General features: G+C 40.7%; 1 protein-coding gene across 2 annotated transcripts in view; it reads left to right on the top strand.

The window, feature by feature from the left end:
- Nucleotides 1–26,991, top strand: part of RFX7 (regulatory factor X7) — a 107,826-nt gene extending 80,835 nt beyond the window's left edge. For both annotated transcript variants that reach the window (XM_065558244.1, XM_065558245.1), the window contains 5 exons: nucleotides 2,777–2,897; nucleotides 6,202–6,282; nucleotides 7,027–7,234; nucleotides 18,156–18,451; nucleotides 19,800–26,991. In XM_065558244.1, coding sequence (XP_065414316.1) covers nucleotides 2,777–2,897; nucleotides 6,202–6,282; nucleotides 7,027–7,234; nucleotides 18,156–18,451; nucleotides 19,800–23,111 — 4,018 coding nt within the window. In that variant the 3' untranslated portion in view covers nucleotides 23,112–26,991. The remainder of the gene's footprint in view (nucleotides 1–2,776; nucleotides 2,898–6,201; nucleotides 6,283–7,026; nucleotides 7,235–18,155; nucleotides 18,452–19,799) is intronic.
- Nucleotides 26,992–27,217: the final 226 nt, after the last annotated feature.

Genomic DNA, 27,217 nt, shown 5'->3' with positions numbered 1-27,217 from the left:
CCCCCCCCACCGCATTCTTGGCATCTGGGTGAGGAGGCTATGGAACTTGGGGAGGAGGGCTGTTGGTTACACAGGGGCTGTAGTGGCGGTCTCTGCTCCTGCTGCCTTTCCTGCAGCTCAACCATACGCTGGAGCATATCAGTTTGATCTCATTCATATTGTGCTTTTTTGCACTCTGACATTGACTGCCTCCATGCATTCTGCTGTGCTCTGTCAGCATGGGAGGACATCTGGAGCTCCAAGAACATATCATCCCGAGTCCACCGTTTTCTCCTAATCTTCACTAGCCTCTGCGAAGGAGAAACATTTGCAGCTGGTGGAGAAGGGAGAGGTGGTTAAAAAAGACACATTTTAGAGAACAATGGGTACACTCTTTCACATTAAATTTTGCTGTTCGCATTACACAGCACATGTGCTTTCGTTACAAGGTCGCATTTTTCCTCTTATATTGAGGGCCTGCCAGTTTGGTGTGAGAGATCACTCACGCAGTGCCGGGCAACAGAATTCGGCTTGCAGGCAGCCATGGTAAGCCACAGTCTTTTGGCTTTTTCAACCTTCATAACATGTGGGAATGGTTTCAAACAACAGCACCCTCATTTCCCAAACCAAGCACCCGTTGGGTTGGCCATTTAAAATGGGTTTGCAATGTAAAAAGAGGGGCTGCGGTTTCCGGGTTAACATGCAGCACAAACCCAACTACCCCCCCCACACACACACCCAATTCTCTGGGATGATCACTTCACCCCTCCCCTCCCCCACCGCGTGGCTAACAGCGGGGAACATTTCTGTTCAGCCGAGCAGAAACGAGCACCTCTGAATGTCCCCTTAATAAAATCACCCCATTTCAACCAGGTGACCGTGAATGATATCACTCTCCTGAGGACAACAGAGAGATAAGGAATGGATGTTGTCTGCATGCCAGCAACCACTGGGACCATACGTTGCCATGCTTTGTTATGCAATGATTCCAGACTACGTGCTACTGGCCTGGCATGGTAAAGTGTCCTACCACAGCAGAGGGGATAAGGCAGCCCTCCCCAGAAATCTTTTGCAAAGGCTTTGGGAGTACATGAAGGAGAGCTTTCTGGAGATGTCTCTGGAGGATTTCGGCTCCATCCCTATACACGTTAACAGACTTTTCCAGTAACTGTACTGGCCGCGATTGCCAGGGCAAATTAATCATTAATCATTAAACATGCTTGCTTTTAAACCATGTGTAATATTTACAAAGGTACACTCACCAGAGGTCCCTTGTGTGCCCTCAGGGTCTGGGAGCATGCCTTGGGTGAGTTCGGGGGCTACTGGTTCCAGATCCAGGGTGATAAACATATCCTGGCTGTTGGGGAAACCGGTTTCTCCGCTTCCTTGCTGTGAGCTATCTTCATTGTCTTCATCATCATCTTCCTTGTACCCCGAACCCGCTTCCCTGTTGCGTGATTCTCCATTGATGGAGTCAAAGCACATGGTTGGGGTAGTGGTGGCTGCACCCCCTAGCATGGCATGCAGCTCCACGTAGAAGTGGCATGTCTGCGGCTCTGCCCTGGACCTTCCGTTTGCCTCTCTGACTTTGCGGTAAGCTTGCCTTAGCTCCTTAATTTTCACACGGCACTGCTGTGCGTCCCTGTTATGGCCTCTGTCCTTCATGGCCTTTGAGACTTTTTCTAATATTTTGCCATTTCATTTACTGCTACGGAGTTCAGCTAGCACTGATTCGTCTCCCCATATGGCGAGCAGATCCCGTACCTCCCGTTCAGTCCATGCTGGAGCTCTTTTGCGACCTTGGGACTCCATCATGGTTACCTGTGCTGATGAGCTCTGCGTGGTCACCTATGCTTTCCACGCTGGGCAAACAGGAAATGAAATTCAAAAGTTCGCGGGGCTTTTCCTGTCTACCTGGTCAGTGCATCTGAGTTGAGAGTGCTGTCCAGAGCGGTCACATCGAAGCACTGTGGGATAGCTCCAGGAGGCCAATAACGTCGAATTCCGTCCACACTACCCAAAATCCGACCCGCAAAGGCTGATTTCAGCGCTAATCCTGTCATCGGAGGTGGAGTAAAGAAACCAGTTTAAAGGGCCCTTTAAGTCGGAAAAAAGGGCTTCGTAGTGTGGACGTGTCCAGGCTTAATTCGATTTAACGCTGCTAAATTCGACCTAAACTCGTAGTGTAGACCAGGCCTTTGTGTGAAGACAAACTCCTACAGGCTCTGTGGCTCATTAGCTATTCCCCATTAGTGCTAATATCCCAGATGAATTTATTAAATTAAGTTCTAACTTTTTTGGAGTTTTCACATGCAGGGTCTTCCACTCTCTTGACATATAGGCAAAATCTCTCACCCTCTGTTTTTCAATTATTCGTACATGGCCTCACATCTTGTTACACCCAAGCAATTTTAACTCATGTATTGGCCAGTCATATTTCTTCTTTTATCCAAGCCATGTCTGAAATATATGTAATGAAACATGATGAAATAATAACCAAATTGTATAGCAAATCCTAACCATTCTCCAGATAATGTCGCTCTGTATTAAATCTCCTCATGACTTGCCTTTGAACCTGAAAGAGTACAAGGCAGAAACGACTGTATTAATAGCTCTGTTTATGCATTTTTAATGTATTCAGTTCATTGTGGATTGATTCATTAATGTTAAATGTGGTTCTAAATATGGATGGGTCTGAGGGTTTTTTGTTTTGAAGCCTTTGATGGAAGTCTAATGTGTAGGACGGCCTTTTGCATTAATACCAGTTTCATTCACATTTTCTTTCCCTCTCTTTCAGGAGCTATTGTGACAATCTTGGCTACCATCCTTTAAGTGCTGCTGACTTTGGAAAGATCATGAAAAATGTCTTTCCAAATATGAAGGCCCGCCGTCTGGGCACAAGAGGCAAATCAAAATATCCTTTGCTAGAATACTTTTCAGTAATCTCTTCTGCGCTTGCTTGAAGAACATCTGTTGTTGTAGCTCAACTACCAGCTAAATTTAGAAATAAAATTAAATCAAGAAATGAAAACAATTTCCCCAAAGTGCTTTGTAGAATACTTGGAAATTTGTTAATCTTTTGTTGTTAAGATGTAAGACAAGTCTTCAGAAATTTTGTATCTGTTTGAGTTCATCTGATTCTAAATGTTTAGTTGTTCCTATAGTTATTTACCTTGAAAAATAAAAAGATGGGTCTTAGATAAAACAACTTGCATTAGATCCATGCAATACCTTTTATGCTGTAGTAACACAAGTAAGGAGAATTATGAACTTCCTTGTCCTGTAATGTGAGAAATTAAGATGAAGCCATTGATGCCTCTTAAGCCATATTAAATTGTTGTTTAAAATTGCCACCCCTCATCCCACAGAAATGCTTAGGCTATAAAGCACTTTTTTTTGAGGGGGAGAGGAAGGTTAATTGCTGTTTGAAAGAGGAGAGGAATGAACTGGATGTCAGTGAGGAAGGAGTTCCACATGCAAGAATCCACGAAAGCAATAACACAATTAACTGGTGACCTCAGATGTAACTTGGGATACCTGAAAGGATGATGTCAGAGCACAAATAGGTATCTCTACTATACACAGGGCTATGCACAGATAAAGGCATTAAAAAAGCCAATAGGCCCAACCTTATGTCACCCCATCACTTAACAGGCAGTGTGAAGAATTCAGGTCAAGCATAATATGAAAAAGTTTGCTCAAGCCAGTGAGGAAACATTGTGCTGCATTATCATCATGAGCAAGCAATGAACAAGCCCTGCCAGGAAGGAATTGCAGTATTAAACTAAAGGCCATGAGGACATGTGTTGGTGTTCCGAGTTTGTCTGACATAAGTAAGGGAGCAGCATGTATAGATTGTGTAACTGAAACACCTCTATTCCATCTCTAACAAGGTAAGGTGTTCCTGGAAAAACTGGTTGAAAACTACATCAAGTTATTTAATCGTGCACATTACCTCTGAACAAGTCCATTCAGTAAGCAGAGACATGAAGGCAGTGAGAACTTGTATCTGTCAGGAAGCATTTTGTCTTCCTAAAGCTGAGGACCAGTCTGTGTATTATGTATCTTTACATATGATGAAAGATGTGCTGATCACCTCAAATAAAGAGGGGGTGGCTCTGATGCATCCAGCTAGCAAAGTCAGCCAATCATTCTTTCACATCTAAGATTGAGCATTCAGACTCCATGAGGCAACAGATATGTAACTATAATTTGCATGCCCATGTCTTTAGAAATGAGATCATGAGAAGGCCTCATAAATGTTGAGGCACATGGGAGATCGATCTCTGGAGGGTATGACATTTCACATTCCTCACTGGTGATCTACAGTTTTCTGTCACCACAGATTGACTCTTGTCCTCTTAAGGTCTGTACGACTTGAAACACTGGATGGTACTGGCATATTGTCTATCTATGAAAGGCATGCCCAAGGACCAGCTCTGCCTGTAGGACAATTCTATCCAGCCCCCGAACACTCATGGAACACGCATTTACATTTTTAATGGTGAGAGTAATTAACCATTGGAACAATTTACCAAGGGTCATGGTGGATTCTCCATTGCTGACAATTTTAAAATCAAGATTGGATCTTTTTCTACAAGATCTGCTCTAGCAATTATTTTGCGAAAGGTTGAGGCCCTGTGCTATACAGCAGGTCAGACTAGATCAGTGGTTTTCAAACTTTTTTTCTGGGGACCCTGTTGAAGAAAATTGTTGATTCCCGCAACCCAACAGAGCTGGGGATGAGGAGTTTGGGGTGTGGGAGGGTCTCAGGGCTGGGGTGGGGGAGTGAGGACTGTGGGGTGGGGCTAGGAATGAGGGGTTCAGGGTGTGGGAGGGTGCTCTGGGCTGGGGTAGGGGGTTGGGGTATGGGAGGGGGTCTGGGCTCGGCTTGGGGGTGCAGGCTCTAGGGTGGGGTCAGGGATGAAGGGTTTGGGGTGCAGGAAGGGGTTTCGGGTGGGGGGGCTCAGGGCTGGGGCAGGGGATTGGGTCGCGGGGTTGGGGTGCAGACTTACCTCTGGCAGCTCCCGGTCAGTGGCGCAGCCATGGGGCAGAGGCAGGCTTCCCGCCTGTCCTGGCACCGCGAACCAGGCTGCGCCCCAGAAGTAGCCAGCAACGGGTCCAGCTCCACTGTGGTCTCCCTGCCTAGAAGCTGGACCTGTTGCTGGCTGCTTCCGGGGCACAGCGCGGTGTTGCAACAGGTAGGCACTAGCCTGCCTTAGCTGGGCAGCACCGTTGACAGGACTTTTAACATCCCAGTTGGCATTGCTGACCAGAGCCACTAGGATCCCCTGGGTGCTGAGCAAGGCGAGCCAATGCCTTACATGCCACAACCCAGTACTGGGTCGTGACACGAACTTTGAAAAACACTGGACTAGATTATCACAGTGGACCCTTCTGGCCTTGGAATCTGTGAATCTGTTAAAGGAGAGACTTCCATGCTTAGTTGGTAGCAGTTAACTATATATGCCCTCTGGTTTAGAGAATCGGTGCTTCATGTAATAGGAAATCGGAAAATTATGAATAAGACAAATCATTCTCTTATCAACTCAGGATGATTAAAATATGGCCTTATCTTGTAAAGAGTTGTTAATCTACCAGAGAGTGGCATAAAGAGAACCAATGGCTGGAAGTTAAAACCAGGCAAATTCAAATTAGAAATAAGACACAAATTTTTAACAAGGAGGGTGATTAACCATTGGGACCACCTATCCAGGGAAGTGGTGAATTCTCCATCTCTTGAGGTCTTCAAATTCAGATTGGATGCCTTACTGGGTACCCAGACACAGGTACTTGGGTTCAATACAGGGGTCACTGGTTGAAATTCTTTGGCTGTGTGATGCAGGAGGTCAAACTACATGATCTAATGATCCCCTTTGGCCTTTAAATCCATGAAACATACCGAGGGCCTGCAAATTACAGCATTTAGGCAGACTGCTGTGCTTACATGGAACCCCACTGACTTCATTTGGACTCCATGGGGGTACAGGACTCTACCCATGCAGATGACAGTGCAGGACTGGGGTCCATAATTTACACTGTTTTGATTCCTGGCTTAATGTAAAGGATTTTTTAATGTAATGCCAATAAGTGTGGGGCCTGCATTTTGCTTTTGCTTATAAAGTCCATATTGGGAAAGCAGAAGAGTGTTTGAAAACATGTGCCATTTTGTTACAAACCAAGGAGCAGAGAATATTTAGACCTTAATTTATGATCACATATTGCTACAGTGGACTGAGGAAGAAAGCTTTTGTGCATATGCCAACACTGCCCAACCTTGGCTTCCATAAAACTGGAGATGGGGTACAGTATCTACATATATATTTGTGCAAACTAACTTTTACCATATTTTCTTTTAATATTTAACATTATTGAAACAAAAAACATTTCATAAGAAGTATGCAGCTAAAGAGCTGTGCAGTTTTTTAAAATATATATAGGATATTTTTTTTACAAAACTCTCCTATCCCAAAACAAGCCTAGTTGGATTTGCTTTAAACTTAAGTAACAATTGGAATGCTATTAATAAAAATGATGATCTAATTTAGCAGCTCTTCACAGTGTCACCACCTACAAATTATTATTTGTTAAATTCATAATTCTCTGTGTATTTTTGCCTTCACTATAAAAAACCCAAAAGATCACTGTTAGAAAGGGAGCAAGAGTCACAGTGACGCAAACATCTTCCAGATAACAGGTGGCATGCTAAATTGGTAGGCTCAGAAGAAAAGTAGCGAAACATTAAAAATGCTTTGCTAATTTTAGTTTGGCTTTTCATGCAAGGAGCTTTGGATTGTGGGTAGTGAAAGTACTGGAATTACTCATGCAATATTCTTCCAGAACTGCAATAGTAACGTAACATAATGTCCCTGCTTGTGCACAAGCAGTAGGAAAATATTGATATGTTTCATCTTGGATAATACTGATATAGATGTAGAATGTATAGATTTTTTTTTGAATTAAGTAAATGAGTTCCATTTCTGTATCATTTGCTCTAGGGTTGTCATTGCTTTTTAATAACTAAGCTTTGCTTTTTCTTTGCATTAGTTGGATGGGTCAGATCCATCAGGGCAGCTACAAAGTGCTGATGAGGAAGTTGTGTCGGCCGCCTGTCGACTTGTGTGCGAATGGGCCCAGAAAGTCCTAAGCCAGCCATTTGATTCAGTCTTGGATTTAGCTCGTTTCCTTGTCAAAAGTCACTACATCGGCACCAAATCAATGGCAGCTTTAACAGTAATGGCAGGGGCGCCAGCAGGTAATGGGTTAACTCTTATTTCTGAACCTCTGGGATGGGTGATCTCTTACTTCAGAAGAAAATTAATGCATTTTGTGTAATGATGACTTTTTAAATGTAAATAGGAAAAACTTAGGAGACTGGGTGATCCAGAAGGAATAGCAGTTGGATACAGAATTTGCCATCTGTTGGAATGTGGCCCAGTTGAGGAGTGGCTGAAAGATATGTTAGTCTGATGACCATTAGGTGAAATGAGTTAGTAGTGTGAGTCCAGTCTCTGATTAATAAGCATCCACATCACTAACACCCTGGTTCCATAAAGCTCCCATACCTTATGCGTGTCCTGAATAGGGATGGATTTAAACAAATATTAAAGTGCTTTGACTGAATCCGTCTAAATTGCTGACTTGGTTGGTTCCCGTTTTGGCTGGCTGAGCACGGAGGCCTAGGGTTTGAAGTTGCAAAGCCCTGGAGTGGACTTGGAGGGCTGGAAAGGGGAAGCTTGCATTGCCATTGCCTGTATTGTGCCTATTCTGTGACTTTAGTTTCCCAGACTGTTAAACTGGCTCTTTTCACCAGTGCTATAAGAGGGGAAAGTTAATATGACTATTTTTACTGCAGTTGGGATTTTTATGTTTGTTAGTTGTAAGGAAAGGGAGTGGGGGATGTCGAGTAAAATATTGTCACATCTGGTTGGAGCAGTTTACTACCTGGGAAGAAAGAGAAGCCTTTACATAAACTATGGTTTACATTCACTGGGATTATTCCGTGGGGACTGTGGAACCCTGATTGTTGCTCCAAAAGAACTACTACTCCGGAATCCAGCATCTGAACAGTAGAGAAAGGAGGTGAAGGGAGGAATATTTGGCTACATTAATGTTAATTGTGACATTACACATGGTACAATCTGGAGTGATGGACAGATGTGTCCCCTCAGTTCTTCAACCTGGGGTGCCTTTTACACTGCTTCACTGTGAGAGCAACCACTCCTGGTTTGCCCACACGCAGCCTCCAGCATGTAAATTGCTCATATACTTTGAGTGCTGTAGCTAGCCACTCCTGAATTATATTACAGAGCAACACCAGCAAATTCCCAGTCCCAGACTTGTCCCCAGAAATATGCATCTTGTATTGCCCAGTACCCTCCTTAACAATGCAAGCTCATAGAAAGTCCATCATTTTATTAATAGAAAATGATAGGCACAAATCTCAAAAATAGTTTCCCAATAGGGTTGCCAACTTTCTAATTGCTGACAACCGGACCCCCCCAGCTCCGCCACCTGCTTCACCTCTTCCCCCAAGGCTCCACCCTTGCTCTGCCTCTTCCCTTGAGGCCCCGCCCCCCATCACTCACTGCTCTTCACCCTCCCCCTTCTTTGTAGCTGGATCCTCTTCACCTCCATCCCTGTCCCCCTGAGCTGGACTCCCTCTGTTCTGGAGCTGCAGCCTGATACCGGGCCTGCCTGCCTGCCCACGAGATGCAGGTAGGAGGTGGCCCCAGCTGAGCAGTGGCTAGCATGGGTTGATAACCTGTGCATCCCTCCCGCCTCCCCCCCCCACCCGCCCGCAATAACCAATCAGTACATCTGACCAGACACTGCCAGGCCCCCTTTCTAACTGGGCTTTCCAGTGGAAAACTGGGCACCTGGCAACCTTATTCCCCAAATACTTCAATCCAAACACACTGGCTTAGATAAAACAATAAAACAAATTAATTAACTACAGAAAGATAGATTTTAAGTGTTTACAAGTAATGAGGCATAAGTCAGAATTTGGTTACAAGAAAATAAGAGGTAAAACGCAACTAATAGCTAAAGTTAATTCAAAGTAAAATGTCTCTCTCACCACATGATTTTGTACTTTTACTGGCTGGATGCATTTCAGCCAGGAACCCTCCCCCAATCCAATGCTCCTTGGCTTGTCTTTCAAGCATTGTGGATATTGTGGGCAGAGAGAAAGGGAGTAGAGATAATCTGAGGAGTTTGCTCCCCTTTTTTTGTAACAATTCTCAATGAAGAGAATTATCTTCTGCTGGGGTTCAGGTGACAGAGAGTCTGTGGGACGGGAACTTGCAGCTGTTTCTTTGCCAACGTGTAAATTTTTCACTCACAGCCTTCTACTTGCCACAGAATGGCTGCTTAACCAGGTGATAGTCCATTTGATTATGCTGACACATGGCTAGCCTTTTGTCTCTGGAGAACTGGTTTGAAGCTGTTTCCCTAGACTTGGAACATGTATTATACAGTATTAACTTTACATGCAATGTAGAAAAATATTTTACCAGGACAACAATGTTCAGCAGATTGTGAGTTTTCAAATGATACCTCACAGGCATACTTTGTACAAAATTTATCATAGCCTTGTAAAAAGGATGAACATAAGGATACAGATGTCACAAGCATCTGAACAGTAGAGAAAGGAGATGAAGTAAGGAATGTTTGGCTACATTAATTGTTACTAAAAGAATTCAGGGTGGACTCTCTCAAATCCATTTCCCCAGTCTCCAGAAACTGGTTATGAATTCACAATCTCATGGAGAGACGGGGTAAATCCCTGTCACCTGAGGCATTTTACAATCAGGATATAGCACTCTAGTTCATCGTACCCATTCAAGTTGGCATCCATTTCACAGATGTTTGAGAGTTTGTATGTAGAATTAAAGAACATCTGTTCCCTTTCTGTACAGGACAATTGCCAGAATACTGGTGGCTCTTTGAAAGCAACATATAGGGAGAATGCATATCAAATCGATTACAGATTTTGTAAAAGGATTTTTCAATTTAAACTAAATACATTTTTCCTTTAAAATGTAAAATGTTAAAAGTTGCATTTGAAATCATGATAATCTGTGTTAAGGCCTAAATTTACTATTATATATTGAAATAATTTAAATAAATAAAAAGCAGCATCAGTGAACCTTCCTCAAATGAATTAAAGGGTGTTGCTTTTTTTAATTGTATACAGAAGGTCAACGCAAGCTTTATAAATAGGTCACAATGTCATGCATTGCATTAAGTATCTATGTTATTTTCAGTCTTACAGTGGAGCACGTTACTTACGTTTTTCCAAATGTAAGTATTTTGAGTTTCTGTTGTGCAAAAAAGCTTTTGACTTAATTACTTTTTATTTTATTTAAGTAGTAGGTGCACAGAGAATATTTTCTTCATTTGGTCTAGTTCATTCAAATTTGAGAAACCAGTTGTGTTCCTCTTTCAGATTATGAATAAAAACCAGGATGAGATCTACTAATTCTAAAAACTTTAAGGAAATGGGGCTAGATTTTCAAAGGTATTTAGACTATAGACACCCATCTGTATCTTTAGGCACCTAAATACTTTTGAAAATCTGACCCATGGTGACCAGAAACAACCCGTCAATTCACTAACTACACAGTTAATATTTCCTTTGTTTAATAAATCAGTTAGTTTTAAATGCAAAACATGTTTTGATAAACTTAATTTTTTTTCTTATGTATCCAGGGCTTAAGGTAGTATAATTTAACTAATAAAAAACATTTTAAAATGCTGGGTTTGTACATTTTTAATTGAATTCCAGCTTCAATCCAAATGCAGTTTGAAACCAATTCTGAATATAAAGTTATCTAGTAAACAAGAAATACTTTATTCACCATTTTCTAACCAAAAAAAAGTAAAAAGAGTCTGAATAAATGTATGTTGAGGCATATGATTTCTTAAATAAATGTGTATGTGCAAATATAGTGTAAAGGCTATATTTGGTTGCAAATCAATGTTTTAATGGTTCTACCAACCAAGGGAAATCAACCTTTCTTTAGGAAAATAACTAAAAGGTACAAATGCAAAACAAGATTACAACCAGTAAAGGTTGCTGATTTAAATTAGGATTAAAATCAGTGCTTTAAATCAGTTTGATTGAAAGTGCACCCTGCTGCGTATCAGCACTTGGATGGTGAAATGACTATCCCTTCCAGACTGGCCCCAGATGGGCTCTCAAAGCATTTGAGACAGGGTGGATAAAAATCAATGCTTTTTTTAAAAAAATCAAAAAAATCTGATTTTTTTTTTATTTAAATTGGATTTTGAGGAAAAAAACTATCTAAAGATAGTTTTAATTAAGATACATTATAGCTCAAAGATATCTCATTGTGGAATAGGGATTATAAATTCTAATTATAATAATATATGGAGATATACCTATCTCATAGAGCTGGAAGGGACCCCGAAAGGTCATCAAGTCCAGCCCCCTGCCTTCACTAGCCGGACCAAGTACTGATTTTGCCCCAGATCCTTAAGTGCCCCACTTAAGGATGGAACTCACAACCCTGGGTTTAGCAGGCCAATGCTCAAACCACTGAGCTATCCCTCCCCCCCCGAACATATAGAGACCCTACCCCCATAGAGACAGACTGAGAACTCTCCTAATGGACTCAGCTATATAGAATCATAGATTATGTTGGACGGGACCTCAGGAGGTCATCTAGTCTAACCCCCTGCTCAAAGCAGGACCAATCCCAGACAGATTTTTACCCCAGATCTTTAAATGGCCCCCTCAAGGATTGAACTCTCAACCCTGGGTTTAGCAGACCAGTGTGCAAACCATTGAGCTATCCCTGCCCCCGGTAATAGTATGAGACAATATATTCATGTAATGTTTAAGAAAAGTTTTGTTAATGAGATCAATAGTTCATGGATTAGGGACCCAATCTTATGGGGTTCCAGGGTCTTCTGTATAGATTATTTAGGTTAATTTTTCTATCTACCCAATGGGACTCAGTGCTCAGCCTAGAAGATACCATCAGAGATGCTTAGTTTTGAAGTTCTCAAACTGTGGATTTGTGTCTCCAGAGATAACATGCTTGTTAACAGCAAAAATGTTTTTAAATAAATAATATATAGAGATGAGAAATAACAGGCCTCAACCCTATTGTCCCTCTGCAAATTTGTGTACACAGAGTCAATCCCTTACCTCTCTCTAAAACTGCAAAGTTTCAAAAAGTTCAATAAATAGAAGATTGTTGGTGACGGAATAGATCTGGACAAGGAAAAGAAGTCTGGAGATAAATGTGAGAAGGGAGGGACAGGCAGTAGAAACAAAAGTGAAACCGGTTGAACAGCATATTCCAGAAGTCTTGAGGTCTTTCTGAGTGTAGCCATCATTGATTTGAGATCTACCATAACATTCTCTCACCAGAAGGGAAAACCTATAATGGCAGCAGGCCGTAAAAGAGACCCAGTTTGGGAATATTTTAATGAAGTTCCTCTACCTGTGGGTAAGACAGGCATGCGTGAAAAATGCAAACAGTGCAACAAAGAAATGCAAGGCCTGGTTGCCCAAATGAAACAACATCATGAGAAGTGTTCCTTCTCAGGAGGAAGCTGCATTGAAGATGATGAAAGGAACATGTCTGAACATGCAGGATCTTCAGGTTGGCAAACTTTTTTATTTCATACTTCTTTCTTAAGGACTGCCTGTCTTCCTTCTGGACTATTCTTGAATTCTCATGTTTGACCAAAAAATATAGTTGTTACTCTATGGTACTATCATTTTAGATGCAGTTGTGATAAAAATGAATAGCTGAAATAGGCATATCTTCCTTTTACAATTTCACCTTTAAAGTATTATTGAGTGTCATTGAATTCAGTGAGTAATACTAAATGAGCAGTATGGTAATAATAATTAAATAACTGCATTGACTTATTTTGTTTAGGAGACTCCATCCTCAACATACAGGATTCTGAAGACTATCCACCTTCGAGATCACCATCATTTTCTATAGTTTCAGAGTTATCTGCCAATGATAGTGTTTCAGTCACATCATGTATGTCACATAACCACAGTATATCACCTGTAGCAAAAAGGGAAAAAAATCTCCATCATCCAGAAACAACCATAGATAAGTTTGTGATAAGAACCAGCAGATTACAAAAAGAGGTAATTGATGAAAAAAATTGCCTGGTTTGTTTATGCAACAAACTCTCCTTTCCATATGATTGAGAACCCACAACTTCATTAACATAGCTCAGTCATTAAGACCAGGATACAGTCCACTCAGCAGAGCAGATGTTGCAGGCAAATTGTTGGATAAAGAGTATGAAAGAGAAATTGAGCAGTGTGCAAAAAGTCTAGAGGGTGAAATTGTTAATTTGAGTCTTGATGGGTGGAACAATGTCCACAATGATCCTGTTGTATTCGCTTGTGTGACAACAGAAGAAGGGAATGTCTTCCTTACAGAAACAATTGATACATCAGGAAATGCACATGCAGCAGAATGCTTACAAGAAGTAGCAGTAAAAGCTATAACAAACTGAAAAAAAATTCTAATGTCTAGTACGCAGCTTGGTCACAGACAATGCTGCAAACGTATCCAATGAGAAGAAATTATTTAGAAGAGAGTCCCAAGCTAATAATATACGGTTGCAGTGCCAAAGACTTCAGTGTTCCAGAAATAAAAACTAATGTTGTTGAAATTGCAAAATACTTCCCTAACAACCACTTTGCAGCAGCTGCTCTGGAAAAAGTGGGAGAAACCAACGAATTCTCCCACAAGACATGATATGGAACTCAGTAGTGGACTGTTTTGAGCACTAGATCAAAAACTGGCCTAATCTGATGACAGTTTGTGAACAAAATTGTGAAAAAATAGATGGCACTGTCACAGCCAAAGTTCTCAGCATTGGGCTTAAGAGAAATGTTGAACACATGCTGAGTACCCTGAAGACTGTTTCTGTAGCCTTGAACAAAATGCAGGGAAATAGCTGTTTTATTGCTGACGCTTTTGAAATTTGGAAGGAACTGAGTGAGGTGTTAAAAAGAGAAATATGCAATAAGAGTTAAATGACAAGCATTAAAAAAACGAATGGGACAAGCACTATCTCCAGCTCATTTTCTTGCAAATATTCTCAATGCTACCAGGTACCAGGGTCAAACCTTAACTGCTGAAGAAGAGGAGTTAGCTATGACATGGACATGCAGCCATCATCCCTCCATAATGCCAACTATAATAAACTTCAGAGCTAAGTGTGAACCATTCAAGAAATACATGTTTGCTGATGTTTTAAAGAAAGTCACACCATTGAACTGGTGGTGGAAGTCACTTAAGCACTTGGATTCAGAGACTGTTGAAGTGATAATCTCACTTTTAACAGCAGTAGCTTCTTCTGCTGGTGTACAAAGAATATTTTCTTCCTTGGGACTAATTCATTCCAAATTGAGAAATCGTTTGGGACCTGAAAAAGCAGGAAAGCTTATTTTTCTTTTCCAGATTATGAACAAACAGGAAAATGAAGGTGAAGATGACTGAGTTAGCTGCAGAAGCCAATATTTTAAGTTTCTCACGTTGACCTGGCCGACATAGTAGATTTAATTTTTTTTTTAATACTTCATTTAACTTTTTTTGTTAAAATATTATATGTTTGCTGTTGAAGAAAAAAATCCAGAATACATAACGTTGTTGTTTTAGTTAAATAAAACAATTTAAATGTCTGTCTGGTGATGTTCTCCTCCTAACACAGCATGGCAAGAAAATCCTCCAAATACACCTCTACCCCGATATAACGCGACCCGATATAACACGAATTCGGATATAACACCATAAAGCAGCGCTCCGGGGGGGGGGCTGCGCACTCCGGCAGATCAAAGCAAGTTCGATATAACGCGGTTTCACCTATAACACAGTAAGATTTTTTGGCTCCCGAGGACAGCGTTGTATCGGGGTAGAGGTGTATTAATGATTAACCTGTTGATTGGAGATAGTTCACCTCCCAGTGACTTCATAAATATCTGCTTCAGTTATCTTTGGTTAATGAAATAACCAAACAATCATTCATTTTCTGATATAGCTGTAAAACTAATCTGAAAAGTTTTCAAAATAAATCACTTTAAAAATGTATAGTGTGTACCTACTAAAATGAAACCTACATCTATCTCTGAGTTGTGAAGAATGTGTGTATTAAGGTTATAACAACCAACAAAAATGCACTTTTATGTAGAAATCCATGATTAAATTGAGTCTTCCTGACTAGTGATTTAAATCATGATTTAAATAAATTCGATTTAAATCAAATCCACTCTGACTTGAGAGCATGCAGAACTTGAAGCATATGATCAATGACATTAAAATCAAGGGGACTATTCATATGCTTAAATTTAGGCATGTGCTTACATACTTTGTTGGAGCAGGGCTGTAGTAGCACAGTGACAACACTTCAGAAATTCATATAAATCGATTTAGTGTGAATTTTCTGTTAGGTGACTTTATCTCAGCTCTTATTTAATTTTCTTTCAACAACTGATGTTCTCAGGGCCAATCTTGATGCATGTCAGGTGCAAACTGTCCTGAAATGTTTGCTCTGGTTCAGGTAACATAAGTAGGTCAGCAGGTGTCAGCATCAACCATACTAAAAATAGAGCTTGTGGAGGCGAGGTGGATGGGCTTCTGCTGGTGCAAGTTTGTGACATTGTGCAACTCTCCCAAGTATGTTATCTTATTTAGCTTTTCATTTATGATTAAGGAGCTACAATAAATACTTCATTGTTAAGGTTAAAAGACAATTTACATGTAGGAACATAGGAATTGCCATACTGAAACAGTCCCTTGATACATTTAGTCCGGTATCCTATCTCCAAAAGTGGCCAAAGCCCAGTGGTTTACACGAAGGTGCAAGAAACTTCCTACTCCTTAATAGATCGAGACTGGCTTAAGCCATGAAGCATGAGGTTTACTATCTCTTCCAAAATTTATAATAGCACTAACTATTATAGCTCTGGATATTCTTGTTATCCATATAAATGTCCAGTCCCTTTATGAATCTTACTGAGTTTTTTGTCTCAAAGATACCTTGTAGCCGTGAGTTCCAGTGCTTAATAACGTGTAATTATTTGTGTAAAAAAAATTTCTTCATGTTCCTTCATCATTTTCAGAGACTCCCATTAGTCTTAAACTTCCTGTTATTATTAACAAGCGATCAGAGAATACTTGTTTGGTATGGAAGGTTTGAAGTAAATTGCTGAAGTACAAAACTCAGTTCTTGAGCTATAAGGGGAAAATTATGATTTCTTGTGCATCAAAACTTGTTCTCACTGTGTGTTTGTGTCTCAAAAAACATCTGGCCTGAGAAGTTCTCAATAGTTCTATTAAGTATCAGTGTAAACTTGTGCATGCTACCCAGGCAGCCCTCTTGGCTACAAAAAGAGCCTTCAGAATGTAAAAAGGGTGGTTGACCACGATGATCATTTGTTTAAATAAATAAATAAAATGGAAAAAATCACAGATTAATCTCCCCTCCCCTGCAAAATTCTGGCTCATCCCCTTTTTCAGTCACTGGCATCTGGGGTTCATAATTAGAGTTCCTAGCTCATAATTAGAGTTTCCTACTCCTGATGGCCCTTATCTTTTCCTTGTCCATCTCCAGGGCTGGTACATGGCAGTGCAAATCTCCACCCCCTTCATACTGCCCCTCAGATATGTGTTCTTAGCTTCAGCAGCTCTGCCAACAGTGCCACCACAAGAAAATCATAAATGACCCTTCACCCTGTACTTCAGCCAAGGAAACTTCTTTCCATCCCTTCTAGATGAGATGGTAATCCAAGGGAGTGAGTGGATCATTCTTGCAAGCACTCGTGAGGGCTCATGAGGATACTCCAGAAGCTCTCTCCCTCTCTGCTGTCCTTAGAAGCTGATAGTTCTCGCACACCTCACTGTCCATGGTCTGGGCACCAAACCTCTTCCTCCTCCCTCTTCGGAACCAAACTACCTTTGCTTTTTTTTGCAGAGAACAGTTTGTCTGTAGTGCAGATTGGAGAGAGGGCACAATTGCGTGCATTCCCATAGTTGTTCTTCCCCTTCAACATTCAGCCCAGATCATTCAAGATGTGGACAATTCAGTTCTTAAGTGAAAAAGGAATTGAGAGGTGAAGGCTGTAACATGCTGCAGCATTCCTGGTGTTATTCAAACCTAGTGACTGCTGCTCCCAAGTGAGATGTCTAGGAGGCACTTTCTGAGCACATGATGTATGTTGCAGGCCATTTGGCCTAAAATGATGTATCTAGAGAACCATAATTAAGAGTTGTCTCATGTGCAGCTTTTAAACAGCTGTGATGTGGAAAGGAAACAGTGTTAGAACCCATTTACACCGGCATCATTTTAAGAACATGCTAGTCCTGGAACTGTTACTAAACTTTCTGAAGATCAAGGTTGTAACATGATTTGGTTACAGGTTAAAATGTGGATTAGTCCTGACTACACAGGTAAAAACAGTTGCCTGGAGGCTTTGCTGTTTGTCTCTGACTTTCAGGGACATTGTTTCCAGAGAGATCTTTTCTCAGTCTTCTGTATCTCCATCTCCCTTCTGCATTCAACTGTCTTTTCAGTTTTTCACCGTCTCCGTGTTGTGTCTCCCACCCTTCCATGCACTAGTAGCATTATTAAGCACTTCTAGCATTACCTATTACATGCTAATATCACTTCCACACTGGTATTCGACACTGTATACTGCTGGACTCTCCCCAGACTGTCCAAGGGGATTTAAATGCTGTACAATCTGTTCAGCACTTCTTGTCCATGGCACAACCTTGTGTTTTGGAATGTGTAATTTTTAAAAGTGCTATAAACATTAACGACAAAAAACAGATTGAAGATGCTTAAAAAGTATATTCACTGCCATCTACTGACAATTATGTGAAGGACACACTGTCAGTATTGTGTTAACTTGGATACTGCAAATTGGGATTTCCAGAAACAATGCTGATGCAAAATATTTGAGCAACAACATAAGCATATCCAGCTTGCCCAGCACCAAGGGGTTTTATCATCAGTAAATAACTATTCCAAGTACAAAACCCCTCATCAATGTTTTCATTGTGTGTGTATGTGCGCACGCATGCGCACATGTTGCCATGTATATAGGTTTAGAAATATCACACAACATACATGGCATAAGTCACTTTTGTTCTTTTCGCTTTCAGGAATAAAAGGGATCCCTCAACCCTCTGCTTTTATACCCACGGCTGAAAGTAATTCTTTTCAGCCTCAAGTGAAAACTCTTCCATCACCAGTTGATGCCAAGCAGCAGCTACAGCGTAAGATCCAGAAGAAGCAACAGGAACAGAAACTGCAGTCTCCTTTGCCAGGAGAGTCTCCAGCAAAGAAAACAGAAGGAGCTACAGCCAATGGAGTAACAAGTATTTCTAATGGAAGTCCTGCAATCTTGTCTCCTCAACCTATCGGTATCGTAGTGGCAGCTGTACCCAGCCCCATACCGGTAATGTGCTCCAACAGTTTCCAACCCAGACAACCTTATAAAACTGTTTTTCTCTATTTTATATTTATTCTGGAAATATTTAAGTAAATAGAAAGTTATCATAGACTAATGGCTTCCTGCTGCTATATGAACGTTGAGAGATAGATGCAGTGACCCTTCTTTTCCTGTTCCAGGGACTTTTTCTGTTATTCCAAATAAGTGACAAAGCCATAAATGTAGTCATTTTGTCTGATGGATGTGGATGTAGTAGAATGACACCTATACAGAATGGGCCACGTTCATCATTGGTGTGAATCATTGACAGTGGCACTTAAACCAGGAATAATTTGGGTTTTAAATGGGAATCATTATACCTTTAGGGCAAAATTTACGTGATTTCTGAAGATTGTTCAAGGCCCTATGCATTGCTTAAGCCCTTTATATGGTATGTAAATGTGGCTTCATTAGTCCAGAGGGCTTTGTACTGGCATCAGTTTAACCTTTATTAGAATATCCGTGCTGTACAGACTTGTTTGTTTTGGCTGAACAAAAGCTGACTTTTGTCTTTATTGTATATTTTGATAGCTAAGTTTCTGCCTGAATAATGTTTGATTTGTGTTTTATTCACTGGTGGAAATTTAAAAAATAATGTTTGAAGCTCTCTTCCCCTCTCTATCTATCTTCAATCAACACTCCAAGGCCCTGCATAGACAAGTAGGGCTTGAGGGGACCTGGACATGTCAATGAATGCCCCTTCGTTCTGCAAAAGTGCACTTAAAATAGGGCCTCAATTTTACAAGAATCAAGCCTCAAGTCTCTAGTGCAGATTTGAGTTATCTGGATTATTATTTGTATTACCATAGTGCCTAGGAGCCCTTGTCACGGACCAGGGCCCTTTTGGGTTAGGCAACCAGGATTATTTGTTCTGTTCTGATTTTTTGCTGGCCTTAGTACTCAACTGTATTGTCTTTCATCCTTTCCCCAGGAATTTGGGGAAGAGGTGGGCTAGGGATAGTGAGGCCTTGTTGCTTTGTCATTATACCTGCTCTCATGATCTGATGTGTAAGTTGTGGGGCAGTTGGCCATTGAAGTGGAAGAGCAGCTTTACTGTATGTTTTGAGTATTTACTGTGACAGTCTGCAAGGAGACTATATCTCTTTGGGATTGTCCATGATGGTGGTGATGTGAGTGTTAGTATTCTGGAAGAGCAACTAGAGTGTAGGATGGGTGCCTGTTTGCAGTTTTATATATAAATAACAGTGCAGCATCCTTTTAATCCTTAGGATGTGGCACTCTGACTTTATCCATTAGATTATGTAGGGCATGCATACTTTTGTTTAAATTGTGTGTCCTTTTTCTCCACATACAGGTACCGAGGACCAGACAGCTGGTGACATCTCCAAGTCCCATGGGCTCCTCTGAGGGCAAGGTTCTTCCGCTCAATGTTCAGGTGGTCACTCAGCACATGCAGTCAGTCAAACAGTCACCAAAGACTCCTCAGAATGTTCCAGCCAGTCCAGTTGGTGACCGTTCCGCCCGGCATCGTTACCCACAGATCTTACCTAAGCCAGCAAACACCAGTGCTCTCACCATCCGCTCGCCTACTACGGTGCTTTTCACCAGTAGCCCAATCAAGACAGTTGTGCCAGCTCCACATGTAAACTCCTTAAACGTGGTAAAAATGACAGCAATATCTCTTGCCCCTAGCAGCAGTAGTGTACCCGTCAAACACACTACTTCATTGAACAGCAGTACAGGAGCAATGGAAGAATCGAGGACTGTTCCTCAGATTAAAAATGGGTCTGTTGTTTCACTTCAGTCTCCAGGATCCAAGACAAGCAGTGTTGTAGCTACACCTGCAGTTGAGATCAAAATGGAACCAGAAGCATTACTGGATGAGAACCCAATACAGTGCCAAGAGAATTCTGATGTGTCTAAAGCTATAAAAGGAGCACCGGGCCTGCCTGCTGCTCAGAGGAATCATTTTGAGGGTACAACCTTGAAAGCTTCAACTGAGAGCATCAGTGAAGTGAAAACAGTTAAGGGCTGTGATCAGAGAGCTGAAGGAGCAAGGACCAAATATAAAGCCCGACCTAAAGAAATCATACCAGTTTCTTCAGCAGGCAATAATCAAAGCACTCTTACTCTCTCAGTTGCCACTCAAAACTTCTCCAACCCCAGCATCAGTTCACCTCCTAGTGGTGATTCTACTATTAAAGATAAAACATGCACTAAAAGTCCAAGGAAGCGACTACCTTCTACGCTTCAGGAGTCCCAGGTACCACCTGTAAAGAAACCACTTGTGGGGCAGCTTTCAGCAGGTAGCATGGAAGGTCAAAAAGGAAGCAGTGTTAAGAAGGTTCAGAAGGTTGTATCATTAGCTAGAAATGACAGTACTACAGCACTTGCTCAAGTTCCTAGCAAGGTCACTATAAAAGTAAATTCTACAGCTTCAACACACTTAGTGACAAACTGTCCATTGAATTCCAATGTTATAAATACCAGTGATTCCACTTTGGGACAGCAGCTCACAGCCTCATCTCCAGATATAAAAGTAAAATTGGAAGGAAATTTGTTTATCTTAGAAAATGATTCAAAATCTGATGGCAGCTTTAATCCAAATCCATGGCAGCATATCACTAAAACCTCTGACTTTACATCTGTGAACTCTGAACAGCAGCAAGATATCAGTGTTATGACTATTGCAGGACAGTCTGACTCTAATGATTTACAGGAATCTGTATGGGAGCCAGTGCACTGTGAAGGAATACAACAGGATACATACAGCCAGCAGTTACAGAGCCAGATCCAAGAATCAGCTTTGGGTCAAATACAAGCACAGTCTTCAAATCAGTTACCGTTACCTCTGCAGTCTGAGCTAAAAGAATTCGAACATACAGTCCCTCAGTCAAACGAAAACTTCTTTTCATTTGATGATGACCTTACACAGGACAGCATTGTGGAGGAACTGGTGCTCATGGAGGAGCAAATGTCAATGAACAGTTCTCATCCTTATGGTAGTTGTCTGGGAATGGCACTGCAGAATCAGACAGCAGCTCAAGGAGCTCCAATGTCATCTCATCCAAGCAATACACACTTCTACCATTCAATCCACAACAATGGCACTCCAATTCACACTCCCACACCTACCCCGACTCCCACACCTACCCCGACTCCGACCCCAACACCCACGTCAGAAATGATTGCTGGATCTCAGAGTGTGTCACGAGAGAGCCCGTGCTCACGACTGGCTCAGACTACTCCTGTAGACAGTGCTCTGGGAAGTAGCCGGCATACACCCATTGGCACACCACATTCAAACTGCAGCAGCAGTGTCCCTCCTAGTCCTGTGGAATGCAGAAATCCTTTTGCATTTACTCCAATAAGCTCCAGTATGGCATATCATGATGCCAGCATTGTCTCGAGTAGCCCTGTGAAACCAATGCAGCGACCTATGGCTACTCACCCTGATAAAACCAAACTTGAGTGGATGAATAACGGGTACAGTGGAGTCACTAATTCATCAGTTTCAAATCATGGCATTCTTCCAAGCTATCAGGAGCTAGTGGAAGACCGTTTCAGGAAACCTCATGCTTTTGCAGTTCCTGGCCAGTCATATCAGTCTCAGTCCCGGCACCACGATACTCACTTTGGTCGTGTGACTCCTGTGTCACCTGTATCACATCAGGGATCCTCTGTAAATAGCACCAACAAGCAGGAAGGCTTTGCTGTTCCTGCTCCTCTTGACAACAAAGGAACAAGCTCCTCTCTCAATAACAGTTTCAGATGCCGGAGTGTAAGCCCTGCTGTCCATCGCCAACGTAATCTTAGTGGAAGCACTGTCTATCCAGTTTCTAATATACCACGCTCTAACTTGACCCCTTTCGGAAGTCCAGTGACACCTGAAGTTCACAATGTGTTCACAAATATTCATGCTGACACTAGTGCCAATAATATAGCTCAAAGGAGTCAGTCAGTCCCTTTGACTGTCATGATGCAGACAGCCTTCCCCTCTCTTCAGAAACAAACAAACACTAAAAAAATAACAAATGTGTTGTTAAGCAAACTTGATTCTGATGGCGATGATGCAGTGAGAGGTTTGGGAATGAACAACATGCCTTCAAATTACACAGCGAGGATGAATCTCACTCAGATTTTAGAAACATCCACCACTTTTCCTAGTGCCAACCCGCAAAATATGATCAATTCCAGCACTTCAGTTTATGAATTCCAAACACCAAGTTACCTCACAAAAAACAGCAGCACCGATCAGATCAGTTTTTCTTCTGGAGATAACCAAGCACAATCAGAAATTGGAGAACAGCAATTAGATTTCAGCAGCACTGTAAAAGACTTTTTAGGGGAGGACAATCTGCAAACCAACCAGCAGCTGGTGAATCAGGTGGTGTCAGATCTCAATAACGTTGCATCTGTCTTTTCCAGCGACATCAGGTTGTCTTCCGACCTCTCAGGCAGCATTAATGATCTGAATACTTTAGATACAAATCTACTGTTTGATCCAGGTCGTCAGCAGGGACAAGACGACGATGCTACACTGGAGGAATTAAAGAATGACCCCTTGTTTCAACAAATCTGCAATGAATCCATTAACTCAATGACTACATCAGGTTTTGAGTGGATGGAGAGTAAGGATCATCCTGCTGTTGAAATGTTGGGTTAAATTTGTTTAATAATATGTATGTAGCACACTGTATCTGAAAGACAGACGTATTGTATTTGTCTTAATGGAAGTGCCTCCTGCAGCAGAAACACTTGCTAAGAATTGTGGCATTTTTAAAAAAAGAGTTTGCTGTACAAGTTGCTTATTCTGCAGCTGGGAATAGGCAGTCTTTTCAATTTTAAATAAATTTCTGAAGGCTATTGAAGAGCCAGTATTAGAATTTAAATTTTATAGGGTTCCCACTTAATAGCATTTCTTATTGTAGCAAAAATATATATACAAAGTGATTGAAAACCAGCATTCACAACTTCAGTAGAGGTGTTTGGAGGGTTTTAAATCCAACTTACTTGTTACTAGAGATTCAGTACTTTGTATTGCCTGCTACTTCTGAGGAGATGTTTGATATTGGCCTGTGTTATTCAAGTCAGAAATGTGTGGGACTTGTAGACAAGTAGGCGGTTGATGAGAGGGAGGGGCTACAGCTTGATGAAGGGCATACAAGTGGTGTTGTCATTGAGCATTACCCAGAGCTGCAGTACTGTGGTGAACCATGAGAAATGTCTGTGGCACCATTTACATCTATGATGAAGGGCTAAGATAGGAGAAAATAATGGGAATGATCAAGGAAAGAGAAAAATGCACTAAAATTTTATTTTAAATATATATATTTAGTGTTTTTAGCCATAGATATCCATGACCTCACCTTAATGTTATTTTAGTTTTCACTTTAAATGTTGGGTTTTAATATGAGGTAAAAATGCATGATAAAAGATTCTGAGCACTGAGGCTTAATAAAAGTAGACATATGTATATTAGAAAATGATAGTTACTGTTTTATTATTTATCAGAATTAGAGAAGGTGACATGACATTTGTTTTCTTTTTTCAGTAGAATGGCTGCATGAGCTTATTAAAGTATTACTGTGTTTAAGATTTGTTATTAAACCTATCTGTTCTAACCTAATGGGGGGTAGAGGAAGGTGTTTTTCCTCTTTATTTTTCAGTAGGCTGCCCCTTTCTGTGCCTCCTGGAAAAAAAAGAAGATGATAAAAATGTTCTGATGTTGGCTGATAACTATTAAAAATAACTTCTATAGAGCCATAATGTTACCAGGCACTTTACAAACATGCAGCAAGACACATGAAGTCCTCGGGTAAAATTTTCAAAAGTGCTTATGTCCCATTTTCAAGACTGTCTTGGGTACTAAGAATCCTAAATCTCATTGACAGTCAATAAGATTTAGACTCCCAAGTCATTTAGGTGCTTTAGAAAACTTTAACCCTTGTCATTAAAAGTAAAAGAAGAATTCAAGTATTGTAAAAATCTCTAGTGATGAACACAGAAAGGTACTTAACCAGCCGAGGCCCTAATGCTACAAAGGGGATCTGCACAGGCAAACTGACTCCCATGTGGAGTGTCACTGAGATGCCAGGCAGACAAATCACTTTGTAGTATTGTTCCTGAAGCTTTGTAAGGGGTTTATTATTTCTCCTATGGACTGATGACATCAGTAGAACTTAAAGCAGAGTGTCACATTAGAGGTTTGTGAGGTCGTCAGCTCGTGTTGGAGAGAGGCAGAATGCTGCCATCTAGATTTGGCAAACGAGGAAGAGAGGACCAGATTTTCAGCTCTTGAAATGTATTTTGGTAATTTCTTGGTTCTTGAAATGTATTTTCGTAATTTGTGGCATTTCTGCTAATGATCTGAAATCTTCAGTACTTGATTTGACAGCATTCATTTTCATGGTGCTGCTGCACTAGCACTCCAGATGCTAGTACATCATTGCTTCTCCTGGTCCCTGGGATAAAAGCACTGAACTAAGGCAGCCCCCAGCACGTGAGCTCTTCTGATGAAGGACAAACAGTGGTGCTATGCTGCAGCACCTGATTCCCCGGGCAGCAGACCGTAGAGAGAGTTCATGCCCCTCCTAAGACAGACTCCTTTTGTTTTCTTAAGAGAGACTTGCAAATTTTTTCCGGCTTGTGGGGGAGGTATTATTATATGGTAAGCTTTGGGTTTGATTATTTCAAAGTTCTGTTGATTTCTACCAATAAATACACATTAGAGCCATTTCCCTTTTTGAAAGAAGTTGCCCAAGGTGGAGCTTGAACTGATGTCTTTTGAGATGCTCAGCGCTTTGCAGATTTGATCCTGTATCAAGTGCCAGGACCACTGTGCATATGTTAACCCTGCACTTCCAGCAGGCCTAACATGGGGGGATGACAAGGGACGGCATATACATGGGGGAGCATCTGCACTGGTATTATGGTGTTCTATGTATGTGCATGGCATTCTTCCCTTGCCTCTGTGCTGCTAGCACTGCACAATAGCTCAGTACAACTAGTCACCTCCAAATTCTTGTGTTTTAAGAACTGACTTTTTCTAAATTATGCAGCCATCACCGAAGGTTTTTAAAATATGTGTTTAAAACCATTTTTAAATCAAACGCTACATGGGGGCCTAGCAGAAAGTTTTCCTTTCACTTAATTAGCAGGCAAATAGGAATACTATTTAATCAGTGGATTTAAGGCAAATGTGTGTTTAATTCAATAAGGATTCATTAAATTACCAGGCATAGGGGTAAAATATTTTCATTTCAATAAATGGTGCTAGGCTAGCTCACAGCTTTGTACATTGGTATGTATTAGTTTACTGGTGTTTGTGTGTTTGCTGTTAAAATTAATAATCTGTTAGATCCCTGTTCTTAGTGCTAGTTACTTCTTTACTGTACATTGAGACAGAGCACTACTGCACACCAAAGTATGCAATACCCAAAGGAAAACTCTGTGATTCTAACTAATGGAAGCCTGTCTGTGTCAGATACTCCAAAAATAATAATTTGAGTCAGTTCTGACCCCTTGTTTACATTACTGGCTTCCTACTAACATGAGAAAATAATGAAATTATTTTGATAGCATATTTTGCTAAAGTATAAAGACTAGTGAATTTGTACCCCATGTACAGTATTGCAGCAAACACTTTAAATTTGGTTGGTTAGTCCAGCAAACTTTCTGGGGTTCATATATTGCACTAAATTTCTGTTGAACCTGTGGCAGGCACGTTCCTTAGGATAAATGCAACCAATACGGCCCACAGATAAAAACTTTTTAATGTGTTTCATTATTAAAAGGCAAAATGTCATAAAAATGACAGATGAAGTTGTCTTATGTAGCAATGTGCATTGATCTCAATGAGATATTTCTATTTCTTATTCTCTTACGTGAGAATATTACAGCAGGAAGAAATTAAGTTTAGTTTGCTTCACCATGTTAATACATGATCACAAGACGTGCATGAGTGTTATTGACTTATCTTGTACAGTACTAGGTATATTCCTGTAACCACTTTATTTTTTTTATTCTTTTGCTGTATTGAAACTGGTTCCGTGTTAACCAGGCAAGCATAGTTATTCACAAGTAATTTACTTTTTTATGTTTACTAATTTAGCTTAGTTATTGTTTAATATGTTCCTTTCTTGGATTATTTTTTATTGTTCTGGTGTTGAAAAACATTTTTGTACCATTTTATCATGATAAGAATTCATGAAGTAAAGAATTTGCAAATAATTGCAATAAGCACTGACTTCTGAACTGAAAAGAAGGAACGCATTTCTTGTGCAGTGCATCTGAGGTTCATATAATAGTCTTGTACTATACTGTGCTTTCTTTACTGCACCATAAGGAAAGAAATATCCCTGTTCTACATTTTCATTTAGTGCAGGAAATCCGATTCCCCGCCCCCAGTGTTTTGTTGTCTGTTGTACTGCTGAAACTACAGTAGTTGAATATTGCAGTAGCATTTCAGTTATTTTTTTTTATTGAAAGTGCTCAAAATTGTTTTTTAAATGTTTTCAAAAACAATAAAAACATTTTATATTAAACTGTCTTGTTGAGTGTTTTCTTAGCAATCATTTGGGAATGTACATTGATGTTGACAAAATAAGGACCTTTCTGATTTGTATAAAGCAGGTCACTAAAATATCCAGTCACATCTTAAAGCCCTGATCCTGCAAAGATTTATAGTTTACAGTCTTACCTTTTAACACATGAATTGTCCCAGTGAGATCAATGAGACTAGCTCATGTGCTTAAAATTAAGCATGTGCCT

Source organism: Chrysemys picta, chromosome 10, assembly GCF_011386835.1.
Source record: "Chrysemys picta bellii isolate R12L10 chromosome 10, ASM1138683v2, whole genome shotgun sequence".
Taxonomy (NCBI): Eukaryota; Metazoa; Chordata; order Testudines; family Emydidae; genus Chrysemys; species Chrysemys picta.
The sequence above is the reverse complement of the archived record's forward strand: the minus strand, read 5'-3'. Positions and strand labels throughout refer to the sequence as shown.